This window comes from Jaculus jaculus, chromosome 4, assembly GCF_020740685.1.
Source record: "Jaculus jaculus isolate mJacJac1 chromosome 4, mJacJac1.mat.Y.cur, whole genome shotgun sequence".
In the NCBI taxonomy this organism is placed as follows: domain Eukaryota; kingdom Metazoa; phylum Chordata; class Mammalia; order Rodentia; family Dipodidae; genus Jaculus; species Jaculus jaculus.
Genome location: NC_059105.1, coordinates 157185546 through 157200318, shown reverse-complemented (window position 1 = coordinate 157200318; position 14773 = coordinate 157185546). Strand labels below are relative to the sequence as shown.

At 48.6% G+C, this 14773-nt stretch overlaps 1 protein-coding gene across 3 annotated transcripts in view; it reads right to left on the bottom strand.

Annotated features, from left to right (window-relative positions):
- Itgb5 (integrin subunit beta 5) overlaps nt 1-14773 on the bottom strand; it is a 148783-nt gene that overhangs the window by 26546 nt on the left and 107464 nt on the right. For all 3 annotated transcript variants that reach the window (XM_045147504.1, XM_045147502.1, XM_045147503.1), the window contains exon 10: nt 10738-11167. In XM_045147504.1, coding sequence (XP_045003439.1) covers nt 10738-11167 — 430 coding nt within the window. The remainder of the gene's footprint in view (nt 1-10737; nt 11168-14773) is intronic.

Here is a 14773-nt window from a genome sequence, read left to right as displayed (position 1 = left end):
ACTGCTGCCCGGTTCCACCCCAAGCTGGCCACTGAGACTGATGCGGTGTTCTCAATGGCCAGAGCTGGTTGGGAACGTCACATGTATAAGCCACATTGCAGCGTGGTTGCCAGCAGCCCAGCCCAGCCAGGAGCTGTCAGGGAGGCAGTCATCCAGAGAACAGCCTGATGGGGTCAGGGGAGGGAGACTTCCCGGGCCAGTGTCCACGGGGGTGTGGCCCTTAGTCTCCTGCTCAGCCACAGGCTCTGCATGTGTCAGGATCAGGGACAGACACTCTCTGGGCAGGGCAGTTGCAACTCCATGAGCTCACTGGCAGCCAGCGCAGTTTACCAATTTGTCTAGCTGACCCAGGTTCGTTTGAGGAAAGTGGGATCAGCGTAATCAGTGCTGATGGCAAGACAGCCACCCACGCTGCGAGGAACTCCGTGCCTTCCTCAAACAAGAGTCCTAACTCTGCAGGGCCCTCGGCGCAGGTGCCTCCTCCAGCCCTGGCCTTAGGAAGCACCCTTAGGAAAACAGGCCAAGTGCTTCCTAAGGCTGTGACCAAGATAAGGCCTAATTAGGCAAGACTTGGAAAACAGGGGTTAGATATGAAGGCTGAGCTGGTAATTCAGAGATCTGGGGAATATTTGCAGAAATAGCCATTTATCTGCAAAAGGCAGTTCAAGGTCTTCTGGTCTAAATCTTTAATCAAGAATTACAGCCGGGCGTGGTGGCGCACGCCTTTAATCCTAGCACTCGGGAGGCAGAGGTAGGAGGATCGCCTTGAGTTCAAGGCCACCCTACCTCGAAAAACCAATAAAAAAAGAATTACAAGGACCGGGCCGGGGAGATGGCTCAGTGGTTAAAGGCTTGCAAGCCTGCCATTTCAGGTTCAGTTTCCCAGAATCCATGTAAAGCCAGATACACACTAAATGGCACATGCACCTGGAGTTCATTTGTACTAGCATACCTCTTCTTTTCCAAATAAAAAGAAATACTTTTTAAAAGAATTATAAGGAGTAGGTCAGGTAGAATGGTGCATTCCTCCCAGATACTCAGGAGACTTGAGGCAGGGGCATTGCTTGATCCCAGAAGTTAAAGGGTAGCCTGGGCAATATGTCAAGTCCTTATCTTTAGTTTTTATTTATTTATTTATTTATTTGAGAGCGACAGACACAGAGAGAAAGACAGATAGAGGGGGAGAGAGAGAATGGGCGTGCCAGGGCTTCCAGCCTCTGCAAACGAACTCCAGACGCGTGCGCCCCCTTGTGCATCTGGCTAACGTGGGACCTGGGGAACCGAGCGTCGAACCGGGGTCCTTAGGCTTCACAGGCAAGCACTTAACCGCTAAGCCATCTCTCCAGCCCAAGTCCTTATCTTTTAAAGAAGAAGGAGGAGGAAGAGAAGGAGGAGGAGGAGGGCTGGAAAGATGGCTTAGCAGTTAAGGCACTTGCCTGCGATGCATAAGGACCCAGGTTTGATTCCCCAGAACCCATGTAAGCCAGATGCACAAGGTGGTGCATGCATCTGGAGTTCATTTGTAGTAGCTGGAGGCCCTGGTGTGTCCATGCATGCACGTGCATGCACACATGCACTCTCTCTAATAAAAATAAAGCAGTTTAAAAAGAAAAGGCATGTGGTGCAAAAAATCCTATTTAGTGCTTGCTTGTGATGAAGGTAAAATGCCAACAACTTGGCCTGTTTCCAAGGAAACATTCACCACATAGTAAGAAATACCTTAAACAGATTCTCCTTTCATCATTACAACTCCTGCCCGCTACCTGCAGCCAATTTTGTGCTATCAAACAGCACACCTTCCTGAGAAGCAGCACAATTTCTTCACATAGGACAGCTGAGCGTTCTCGAAAGACTTTGGGGACAAGGTTGTGGGCGGGGTCAGAGGGCAATGGTTGGCACTCGGGAAGGTAGAAGGAAGGAAAACTTCTAGAGCAATTCCAGACTCCAGGGAGCATTTGGATCGAGGCAGGACTCTAAGGTCAGCGCTCTGAGAAACAGGGACACTCACCCGAAAGGACACCAGAGCTCCCTGCTCCTCATTCTGCCCTGCCCCTCCAGTAACGGCATCAGAGTACTCAAAACAAGGACCAAACTGAAAATGTTGGCTTAACTCCTGAGATCGGGAACAAAAGGAGCCTTAAGAATACCTATTTCGGGCCGGAGAGATGGCTTAGTGGTTAAGCGCTTGCCTGTGAAGCCTAAGGACCCCGGTTCGAGGTTTGGTTCCCCAGGTCCCATGTTAGCCAGATGCACAAGGGGGCGCACGCGTCTGGAGTTCATTTGCAGAGGCTGGAAGCCCTGGCGCGCTCATTCTCTCTCTCTCCCTCCATCTGTCTTTCTCTCTATGTCTGTCACTCTCAAATAAATAAATAAATAAATAAAAAGAATACCTATTTCTGGGGCTGGAGAGATGGCTTAGTGGTTAAGACACATGCCTGATAAACCTAAGGACCCAGGTTCGATTCTCCAGGTCCCACATAAGCCAGATGCACATGGTTGTGCATGTGTCTGGAGTTCATTTGCAGGGGCTAGAGGCCCTGGCGCACCCACTCTCTCTTTCTCCCCACCCCTTTCTTTGTCTCTAATAAATAAAAATAAATTTAAAAAAAGAATACCCATTTCTGAGCTGGAGAGATGGCTTAATAGTTAAGGAACTTGCCTGCAAAGCCTAATGACCCAGGTTTGATTCCCCAGGACCCATGTAAGCCAGATGCACAAGGTGGCACATGTGTCTAGAACTTGTTTGCAGTAGCTAGAGGCACTGGCACACCCATAATCTCTATCTGCTTCTTCCTCTCTCTTCTCCCCACCCTTCTCTTCCTCTCAAATAAATAAAGAAAGAAAGTATATTTAAAAAAGAATAGCTATTTCTGGGGGCTGGAGAGATGGCTTAGCGGTTAAGGCACTTGCCTGCACAGCCAAAGGATCCAAGTTCAATCCCCCAGTACCCATGTAAGCCAGATACAGAAGGTGGCACATGTATCTGGAGTTCGTTTGCAGTGACTAGAGGCCCTGGAGCATCCGTTCTCTCTCTCTCAAATATATAAATAAAAATAAAGAATAACTATTTGCAGGGTCTTTCTTGAAAGATGGCTCAGCAGTTAAGGTGTTTGCCCGCAAAGCCTAACAACCCAGGCTCGATTCCCTAGTACCCATATAAAGCCAGATGTACAAAGTGGTGCATGACTCTGGAGTCTGTTTGCAGTGGCTTTAGACCCAGGTGTATCCATTCTCTCTTCTATCTCTATCTGCTTGCAAATAAATACAAATTATTTTTTAAAAAGAGTAACTTTCCACCACAAGAGGTCTCACACTTTTAAAGAGTAGAAATTTTTCCAATATATATATTTTACATCCTATAATATTTAAAAGCTAATTCTTTTTATAAGATATTTAATATATTTATATAATATTCTTTTTATATAATAGTGACAACTATTGCTTTAACCCTCACATGGTCTTCCTGAGACTTCTTTCCTTTGCATATTAAATGCCATTATGCCCTTCTCAAGCCAAACTCCATGACCTTCAGGTCAGCCTGAAGTCCAAAGGCGCGTGCGCGCGTGCGCGCACACACACACACACACACACACACACACACACACCACAACACAAGGTCCTCTGCGTGCCTCCCTTTTTTTTATATTTCATTTTTATATTTTATATTATTTATTTATTTGAAAGTGATAGAGAGAGAGGGAATGGGCGCACCAGGGCCTTCAGCCACTGAAGACGAACTCCAGACACGTACGCCCCCTTGTGCATCTGGCTAACGTGGGACCTGGGGAATCGAGCCTCGAACCGGGGTCCTTAGGCTTCACAGGCAAGCGCTTGACCACTAAGCCATCCCTCCAACCCAACATGCTTCCCTTTCTCAACAGGGAGACCAGGGTGGAGAAGGGAGGACCCACTGTTTAAATCACTCCCTTTTCAGAATCACTAGGGAGCTAAGTGTCTGGTAGCAGAACCCAAGGAGCCAGACTGGAGAGCACAGACCTCCATTCCCAGAGCTACGCTCAGAGGGCCAGAGCCACCAGCAAGGCGGATGCTCAACATGCTCCGCAACACCGCCTCTTGGCATCCAAGATCTCAAGGCAGTCCAGAAAGTGAAGGGAGAAGCTTAAGAACGTTCATATGCACATTCCTCAACCCCAGAAAATTTCCACAAAAAAATGGAAAATTCCAGAGGCAACAGAAATGTAGAAACCGCAAGCTCTGGCATCTAGTACATTATCTGGCATAGAAAGGATGCACAATGAATTCTTGTTGAATGAGATGAATGTAGTAATCTGCCCAAAACAAAACGACCCTGAGTGAGAGATTTCTGTTGCATATTCTCAGCTGCACCAGCTCAGGTCATACTATTAAGCTGGTGTGGTGGTTTGATTCAGGTGCCCCCATAAACTCAGGTGTTCTGAATGCTGGATTCCCAGTTGAAGGAGATTTGGGGATTAACCCCTCCTGGAGGGAGTGTATTGTTGGGGGAGGGCTTATGGGTGTTATAGCCAGTTTCCCCATGCCAGTGTTTGGCGCATTCCCTTGTTGCTATTGTCCACCTTATGTTGGCCAGGGGGTGATGTCCACCCTCTGCTCATGCCATCATTTTCCCTGTCATCATGGAGTTTTCCCTTGGGCCTATAAACCAAAATAAACCTCTTTTTCCCACAAACTGCTCTTGGTTGGGTGATTTCTACCAGCGATGTGAACCTGACTGCAACAGCTGGTGTTTTCAAAAGAACTTTCTCTAGGCACAAGCCACAAGAGGCTGGCTCACCTGTGTCACGTGACTCACCTAACGACGCACTGTTGTGTCACGTGCTTCGGCCCACATTTCGGTACCGTTAACCTTTCTAGTAAACTGAGCAATTGCTGGAACTAGATGGGATTCTTAGCAAATTCCTGATCCTAAGATAGCCTGTTGAAAACTTTCTAAAAGGAGCCTATTTTGGCATCATGCATGTTTCCGATGGGTGCTCCAGGATGGAGAGGCCTGAAATAAGGCATCATGTGAGGGGTAAGACAGATTTCCTTTTTTTTTTTTTTTTTGCATGCGCAGGAGTGGAGTGTTTCGAGGTAGGGTCTCACTCTAGCCCAGGCTGACCTGGTATTCACTATGTAGTCTCAGGGTGACCTCAAACTCACAGTGATCCTCCTACCTCTGCCTCCCGAGTGCTGGGATTAAAGGTGTGCACCACCACAGCCAGCTAGGAGATAAAATTCTTTCTTTGGCCTTTAAAGTGGTTCACACTTTTTAAGCTACAACTTACTTCCTAGTGCTCTTTCTCACCAAATCTCCTGGTTTTACTTCACAATCTGCCAAACTCGACTATTTGCCGTTTTCAGATAAAAATAATTTCCACCTGGGCTGGAAAGATGCTTCAGCAGGTGAAGGCACTTGCCAGCTGTTAGGAGTTTGATTACCCAGTACCTATATAAAGCAGATGTGTGCAGAGGCAAGAGGTCCTCTCCCTCTCTCCATCCCTGTCTCTCAAATAAGTAAATACAAATATTAAAAAAAATATAAGGCTGGAGAGATGGCTTAGCGGTTAAGCACTTGCCTGTGAAGCCTAAGACCCCAGTTCAAGGTTTGATTCCCCAGGACCCATGTAAGCCGGATGCACACATGGGCATCTGCAGTGGCTGGAGGCCCTGACGCGCCCATTCTCTATCCACCTCTTTCTCTGTCTGTCATTCTCAAATAATTAAAATTTAAAAAAAATTCCGCCACTGTCCCTTTGCTTATGTTCAGCCGTTCACCCTCCTGTCTGCCTTTCTCTGTAGAAAGCTATCTGTCCTTAGAGGTGGTTCCTGGAAGCCCTAGTTAATTCTTGTGACTCAAGAAGTATTTTTAGAAATACCTGGATAGAACTGCCACGGAAGATGTCTCATTTGGCGAGAACCAAAACACCTTGAAGTGGCCACACGTGGTGGCGGACGCCTTTAATCCCAGCACTCGGGAGGCAGAGGTAGGAGGATCGTGTGAGTTCGAGGCCACCCTGAGACTACATAATGAATTCCAAGTCAGCCTGAGCTAGAGTAAGACTCTACCTTGAAAAACCAAAAAAAAAAAAAAACCAAAAAACCAAAAACCAAAACAAAACAAAAAAAAAAAACAACCTTGAAGTGGACCTCAGTCTCAGGAGTCCCTCTTCGGCTGCAGGTTTGACTGAATTGTGTAACTCTGCTGAGAACCGTCTGCAGACGCAGGACCTGAGCTTGGATGCCAGCTCTGGCCTACTGGGAAAGATATCATCAGAGTCATGCTCCGTTTTTAATTTGGATGCAAGAATTATACATGTCCTGTGACCTATAATTGCTCACCACATAATAAATGTGTATCATATAACAATGCATATTATATGTATGTTATATGACATTACTATGGTATTATTTTGGTAGTGGTGGGGTCTCATAGTCACATGACCAAAAGAGTTCTGTTTAAAATTCTACATCCTACTAGTTTTTAAATTTTTCATGATACAAAAACCCAAAAGGTAGGCTATTCAATGCACTCCAATGCCGTCATTTTATGCAGAGTCCAAGCTCAACAGATACCACAAGAGTGATTCATTCAGATCTCAGGAAATGCACTCTTGGGCACAGAAATCAACAATAACCACAAATTTTGAGCGCAATTCTATTGCGTTAGAAAACTGAGCAGGGGATAGACAGATGGCTTAGCGGTTAAGGCATTTGCCTGTAAAGCTTAAGGGCCCAGGCTCAACTCCCCAGGATCCATGTAAGCCAGATGCACATGGCGGCGCATGTGTCTGGAATTCATTTGCAGAGGCTAGAGGCCCTGGTGTGCCCATTCGCTCTCTCTCCCTAATAAATAAAAGAAAGGAAAAACTTGAGCAGACCTTTCATATGCAAAGAAACTCTGAAAGATGAGACTCCAAAGATAGAAATCCTCACACAGTGGTCCTTTAAAGCTCCTGTTAGACACAGAAACAGTCTGTGAACAGAACCACTCTTCTAAATTACCCTGCTTCTAGAAACCAGCAGAGAGCCACAGCTGAGAGCCAGGGCACACACAGGACCCCAGGACAATGTCACAAAAGAAGCAACAGAACTGCTCATTCGCTTCCACACCTGAGTCGGATTTGCTTCCTTGAGTGCACCAGGTCCACCGCCTCTGAAGATAGATCTCAGCCACATTGCAGAGGCGGAGTGGGGGTTTGGGGGGGCACGGGGGTGGTGGTGGTGAGGAGAACTGCCAGAGAATGCTGAGGTTGGGTTTATGAGCCTGAGTCAGCATCTCTCACAGCAGAGTGGCTGGCAAGAGGGCTCCTCCCCGGGCAATGCCCCAACAGAACAGCCGCAACAAAGGGCTCAAACCCAATGTGGGCAGCTCCGGGGGCGAGAGCCCAAGCTGACCACAGGTGCCCAGGAACTGCCCACCCACCTACCCACTCATGGCTGTGTCTGGAAGGAACCAGACATTTAAAAAAAATATTTTACTTATTTATTTGACAGAGAAAAAGGGAGAGTGAGAGAGAATGGGCACATCAGGGCCTCCAGCCACTACAAACGAACTCCAGACGCGTGCGCCCCTTTGCGCATCTGGCTTACTTGGGTCCTGGGGAATCGAACCTGGATCCTTTGGCTTTGTAGGCAAATGTCTGAACCACTAAGCCATCCCTCCAGCCCAGGAACCAGACTTTTGAGAGTAAAGGGAGTGTGTGGTGCCCCTCCAGGAAGGACTGTTAAGTCCTGTCCAGAGCCATGCTGCTTTAAATGTTCTTAAGTGGACAACTATGGTAACAGCGTCACATTTTCTAGGGCTGAGAGATGGCTTAGAGGTTAAAGTGCTTGCCTGTGAAGCCTAAGGACCCGTGTTCAACTCTCCCGGTCGCATATAAGCCAGACGAACAGATGATGCAAGCACGCAAGGTTGCAAATGTGCACAAGGAAGTGTATGTATCTGGAATTCAATTTCAGTGGCTGGAGGCCCTGGCACACCAATTTTCTCTCTCATAAAAATAAATAAGGGCTGGAAAGATGGCTTAGTGGTCAAGACATTTGCCTGAGAGGCCTAAGGACCCAGGTTTGATTCCCCAGTACCCATGTAAGCCAGATGCACAAGGTGTTGCATGTGTCTGGAGTTTATTTGCAGCTGCTGAAGGCCCTAGTGCACTCATTTCTCTTTCTCTCTCTCCCCCATCTCCCTCTTTTTCACACACACTCTCAAATAAATAGAATAATAAAATAAAAATTTAAAAATTGGGCAGAAGAGATAGCTTAGTGATTAAGGTGCTTGCCTGCAAAGCCAAAGGACACAGGTTTGATTCCCCAGGACCCATATAAGCCAGATGCACAAGATGGCGCATGCATCTGGAGTTTGTTTGCAGCAGCTGGAGGCCCCGGCACACCCATTCACTCTCTCACTCTCTCTCTACCTGCCTCTTTCTCTCAAATAACTAAATATTTAAAAAAAATTAAATATACAAAATAAAAAAGAAATCATTTTCTCCAGGAGGACTTTGGACAGTTTCACAGTACAATTAATTATGACTTTTAAAGTAAATGAATGAGTGGAAGAGCCTAATGGGAGAGACAATAAAAAGTCAAATGCTCTAATCAGTGGTTTACTAAAGCAATTTAAGTTCCTCTCTGGATAATATTCTGGCTGGAGGGAATACAAGATACAACATTATCTTCAGACACATATGCTGACCTTGAAAAACCACTGGAAGAAACTAGCCCCTTAAAGTAAGTGCGAGGAAAATACGGGTGATTTTACACATTTCTTTCTACTCTTCAAATATTCTAGATCTAGATCTCTGGAAAGCTCGTTTCTTGTCTGAGCACACAGTTTGGGGGGCAGGGGGGGAATGCGACACAATGAGAGAGAACAAAGTTCCTTGACTGGTTTGCCAGATGGTCCTCATCAATCCTGCTCACCAAGGACAGAGACAGCACAGGCTGGCCACACATCCATCACCTCCCCACTATATCCTTCAAGTTTTCTCTAACCAGCCAGTATAGCTTTGCCAGTGGGAGGAGGTGAGATACTCCCGTCTCACGGAAGTCAGAGAGCCGGTGGCGCATCACTCAGGTCCTAATAGCCCTCCAGTCTCTCAACCCACGGCCCGTGAGTCTCCATGCCAACACAGAGTTGCACAAGTGATGGGAAGGGCACAGGAAAGATACGCTGGGGCATCAGCCACACAAACTGGCAGAATTCTGAAATGTCAGATGAACTGAAGACTGTGGGTCCTGGTGGCTGAACCAAAAAGAATGTGTTCCCTCCACCTCAGAATAGTCCAGTTCCATATTCCCTTTGAAGGGGCCATCACATCACATCTGCCCACAGCTCTGTGTCCCCAGTCTCCGGGCTCTTTATCCAGTCTCAGAGGCGAGCAGTGTTGGCCCAACTTGAGAGATGGGAACGCAGAAAAAGACAACAACCCAAGCTTCAGACTAATAACTATGCAGATGGAGTTCACACAGGCCAGTGTGCTCCTGAGCAGACTTCTGGAATGAAGCATTTCCAATGGTTATTTCTCTTCTTTTCTTTTTTTTTTCCTTTGGTTTTCACAAGGTAGGGTCTCACTCTAGCCCAGGCTGAACTGGAATTCAGTATGTAGTCTCAGGGTGGCCTCAAACTCATGGCGATCCACCTAGTGCTGGGATTAAAGGCATGAGCCACCACACCTGGCTTCCAATGGTTATTTCTGAGTCCTGATTCTTTGAGGGTGGGGAGAAACACCACTAAATGCCCATTACTGACTGACATACGCAGGCTTCTTGGAACTTACTGTGGCTGCTAAGGGGAGTAGAAACTCCTTCCCATCATGCTGGCATTCCTTAAGCAATGCCTACTGCCCCATACAGGAGGTGGTATACTAGATGTGGTTGTTAGGAAGAAGACCTACTCCTGAGCCTCTTTTTCTGCAACCCCGGACTGACCCATCCAGCTGCCATGAACCTATCATCACTCAAAAGGAAGGTCCCAGTCACGATGCCTGGCACATCGATCCTAATCTTCCCACCTACTTTATGACACTTGTTACATCCTCACTTTGCAGGGCGATGCTCATTTCAAACAGTTTGGCTCTACCACTCTTACAGGTGTGCTTGAACTTGTGCAAGGTCTGCTCTGAGAAGCTCCCTCTGCTCACGTGTACCTAAGTAAGCCTAGCACTTCCATGGGAGGATGGGGAACCTCCACAATCATATGTTGTCACACATGCCCAAGCTGGTTCACGGGCACCTCGCCTCCTGCTTTATCTTAAAATTTTTTTTTTCTTGGTATTTTTATTTATTTATTTGAGAGTGACAGACAGCAAGAGAAAGAGGCAGAGAGAGAGAGAGAGAGAATGGGCGCACCAGGGCCTCCAGCCACTGCAAACGAACTCCAGACGTGTGCGCCCCCTTGCGCATCTGGCTAACGTGGGTCCTGGGGAATCGAGCCTCGAACCGGGGTCCTTAGGCTTCATAGGCAAGCGCTTAACTGCTACGCCATCTCTCCAGCCCACTCCTGCTTTATCTTTGCAGCTGACAGGCAAGACCAGTGACATCTGACCCAAGGCAGATTCCTCTGCCTGGGGCCACATGCCATCTCAGTGCCTCTGGTGGACAAGGCTTCTCCCTGGTCTTCTCCCAGGATAGCCGTGGGTACGACCCTCCCTTCCCCTGCCCAGGAAAGGCGGGCTTTAGGAAGAGCTCCACCCAACATGCAGCCAGGCTGAGGGCTGGCTGGCTCAAGGCGAAGTCAGTGGCTGCGCCTCCTACCTGAGCATAGGACGCCTTTGTTCCTGGCGCAGGAGAAGCTGTCACACTCGCAGAAGGGCCCGTAGATCCTGCCGAACTCGCTCTCGAAACACGAGCACTGGTTACAGCTGCACTCCCCGCGCCCGCTGCACAGGGGCTTGCCCTCGGCCTCTCGGCACAGGTTCTGGTACCCGCTCTGGTTCTCCCCTTCCTGGCACTCGCACCTGGTGCCCAGGAAGCTGGGGTTGCACTCGCACAACCCACAGACGTAGGTCCCGTTGCCGCTGCACCTGGCACTGTCGGGCTCCAGGCCCGTGCTGCAGCCGCACGTGCAGTTGTAGGTGACCTCCACGTGCAGGCTGTCCCGGAACCCCACGGGCCGAAGGGTGAACGCTTGCTCTGCGTGTCTGCCAGGGCAGCTCCGGGCCTCCACGGACACCTCAAAAGACGCCTGGGCAGAAGGAAGAGAGGAGACATCGTGACGACAGCAAGCAAACCCGGGAATCCCACCCAGAGGCATGGCCGGGCTCACTCCGTGAGACCCTACTCCTGCAGAGAGGGGAGCACTGTCAGTACCGAGCATGGTGTTAGATGCTGGAGTACAATGGCATTTCCTGGCACAAGTGAGCACCCACCGGTCCCTTCTTTGCTGGTGGCAGCAAGCTGACACATCTATATGCCCTCTCTCCTGCCTCAGTCCCAGCTGCTCCTCAACAGCGGTTTGCACAGCTGTTTCCTACCCAGTCAGCCCACAGCCCTAAGGCCTGTCTAAACAATGTCACACGTGTGGACACTTCCTCTCTAAATAAAATATATGTAGGGAAGGGTTAAACTTCAGTGCTTCTCACAGCTTGCAAGGTAGATCTCGCAGGGTGGCAGGTGACAAGTGTGGGAGGGATGTCTGTCAGGATCACCGTGAGTTCGAGTCCACCCGGAGACTACATAGTGAATTCCAGATCAGACTGAGCTGGAGGGAGACCCTACCTCAAAAACAACAACAAAGAAAGAAAGAAAGAAGGAAAGAAAGAAGGAAGGAAAGAAAGAAAGAAAGAAAGAAAGAAAGAAAGAAAGAAAGAAAGTCTAGATAGTAGCTGGTGCACACTGAGGGACCCTATTGAGAAGCACTTCTCAGAAGCAGGATCTCCCCTCTTCAAGCAGGTAGGGCCATACTTCCAAGTGGCCCCTAACATCTGGGCCAAGATAACTGTATTTTCCAGAAGGCTCAGAATGTGCTGGGAACTTCTGTTAGCTATTATTGTTTTAACCTTATTGATTGGGTTGCAATAAAGCTGACTTTATTTAAAAAAATATTTTATTTATTTGAGAGAGAGGAAGAGAGGGAGGGAGGGAGAGAGAGAATGGGCGGGCAAAGGCCTCCAGGCACTGCAAATGAGCTCCAGATGCATGCATTACCTTATGCATCTCGCTTACGTGGGCCCTGGGGAATCAAACTTGGGTCCTTAGGCTTCACAGACAAATGCCTTAACTGCTAAGCCATCTCTTCAGCTTCAAAGCCGACTTTGAAAGTCACCAGTAGCTACCTAAATTTATTGAGTACTTGAGGTAACAGTATTATTATTTATTTGAGAGTGACATAGAGAGAGAGAGAATGGGTGTACCAGGGCTTCTAGCCACTGCAAACGAAGTCCAGATGCATGCACGCCATTCTGCATCTGGCTAACGTGGGTCCTGGGGAATCGAGCCTTGAACCTTAGGCGTCACAGGCAAGTGCTTAACCGCTAAGCCATCTCTCTAGCCCAGCAGTATTATTTTTGAGAGCAATGAATGTGTTTGTTTCTAAGCAGTCTGTAAGTCTATCACACTAAGAACTTTACTTCTATTTTTTTTTTTTAATTTTTTTGAGGTAGGGTCTCACTCTAGCCCAGGCTGACCTGGAATTCACTATGGAGTCTCAGGGTGGCCTCGAACTCACAGTGATCCTCCTACCTCTGCCTCCCAAGTGCTGGGATTAAAGGCGTGCGCCACCATGCCCGGCTCTTTAAAAAAAAAAAAAAAAAAATGCCCCATGGCCTGTCTCAACCAGAGGGAGGCTCTGGCTGGCTCTGGCTGGACACAGGAATGCCATAAAAAGCACATCAGGAGCAGTGAGTGGGTCTATTTGCTCTCTTCCTTTCCCCAGAATCCAAGAGGCTGAAGTGTGGCTTCTCTGTCCCCACCCCCGTCACTGAGGCCCTCAGCTCCGCCTCACTACTGATCCTGAGGACTCCCAAGTAATGTGACAGTGGGAGCAGCCATCCTGCCTGGACTCCTGATTTAACCTCATTGGGGTGTCTCTGGTTCCCAGGAGTGGCTGCTGGCCTGATGCACCCATTCAAAAGGGCTGCCCAGCCCCCACCCAGATCGCAATAAAGCAAAGCAGCAGCAGGCATAGAGAACCCAGAGGAGTGGGCCGCAGCGGGGGGTAGGGGGAGCACGCTGTGGGAAGGCTGGGACAACAGCTCATTGAGCCTTTTGTGTGGGACACTGGTGCTGTGGCAGCCAGTCCCTTGCATACTGATTTGTTTAAGCCAGTTACCAAGAGCACGGATTCCCAGGGCCTGGGTCGGCTCTGTCCGGCTTGCCAGTGGCAGGGCCAGGGCAGGAAAATTGGAGGCGCACCCAAAAGCCTAGAGAAAAGAATCTCATTGGAATTAGGGCTTCGGGGTTTCGTTTAAGGAAGAAAGACTTCCTTTTGGGAGCAACTGTCCCTTCGGCTCCCTACCACTTCTTGAGCCCAACAGTGAGAGCTCAGCACATCTTCCTTTTGCGTCAAGTCAAACAGCCGCCCTCCACAATGCCAGGCCTTCTTCCTTGGGGCTTTTTTGTTGTTGTTTGTTTGGGGTTTTTTTTTTGTTTGTTTTTCGAGGTAGGGTCTCACTCTAGCCCAGGCTGACCTGGAATTCACTATGTGGTCTCAGGGTGGCCTCGAACTCACGGTGATCCTCCTCCCTCTGCCTCCCGAGTGCTGGGATTAAAGGCGTGCGCCACCACGCCCAGCTACCTTGGGGCTTTTATAGGGCCACGCTGGTCACCTAAATGGTGTGGACTCGCTTGCATGATCACTTCACCCACTGGAGTCCAAACTCGTGCGTATCTCCGCCTCTTCACATCCCACATGAGCCTAAGTGGCAGGTAAATATTGACTGAACACTAGTGATCGCCAGCACAGCCGCTCGGGTAGCACACCTGGATGCCAACGTCCAACTGTAAACTCTTTGGAGGACTGAAGATCTGCCTTTGGCGGGAGTCAGTGGGGGGGTCACTTGGTCACTTAAGAATGCCAGTTGTGGGGCTGGAGAGATGGCTTAGCGGTTAAGTGCTTGCCTGTGAAGCCTAAGGACACGGGTTCGAGGCTCGGTTCCCCAGGTCCCACGTTAGCCAGATGCACAAGGGGGCGCACGCGTCTGGAGTTTGTTTGCAGAGGCTGGAAGCCCTGGCGCGCCCATTCTCTCTCTCTCCCTCTATCTGTCTTTTCTCTCTGTGTCTGTCGCTCTCAAATAAATAAATAAAAAATGAACAACAACAAAAATAAAGTTTTTTAAAAAAAAGAATGCCAGTTGTGGTAGATGGGCACACGCTTTTAATCCCAGCACTCGGGAGGCAGAAGTAGGAGGATTGCTGTGAGTTCAAGGCCACCCAGAGACTGCAGAGTGAATTCCGTATCAGCCTGGGCTACAGTGAGACTCTACCTCAAGAAAAAAAAAGGAGAAAGAGAAGAAGAAAAAGGAGGCCAGTTCTGGGCTGGAAAGATGGCTTGGCAGTTAAGACACTTGCTAGCAAAGCCAAAGGACCCAGGTTCAATTCCCCAGGACCCATGTAAGACAGATGCACAAGGTGGCACATGTATCTGGAGCTTGTTTGCAGTGGCTAGAGGCCCTGGCGTGCCCATTCTCTCTCTGTCTCTAAATAAATTAATTAAAATATATATACATATAAAGAGTGCCAGTTCTTTGCCTCCGAAGTCCCATTCTGACTTTTATGGTCTCATTATTAACAAACACCATTTCCTTTGACCTCAGGTTCTTCCCAATTTGTCGCAACACACACAGACTTCCAC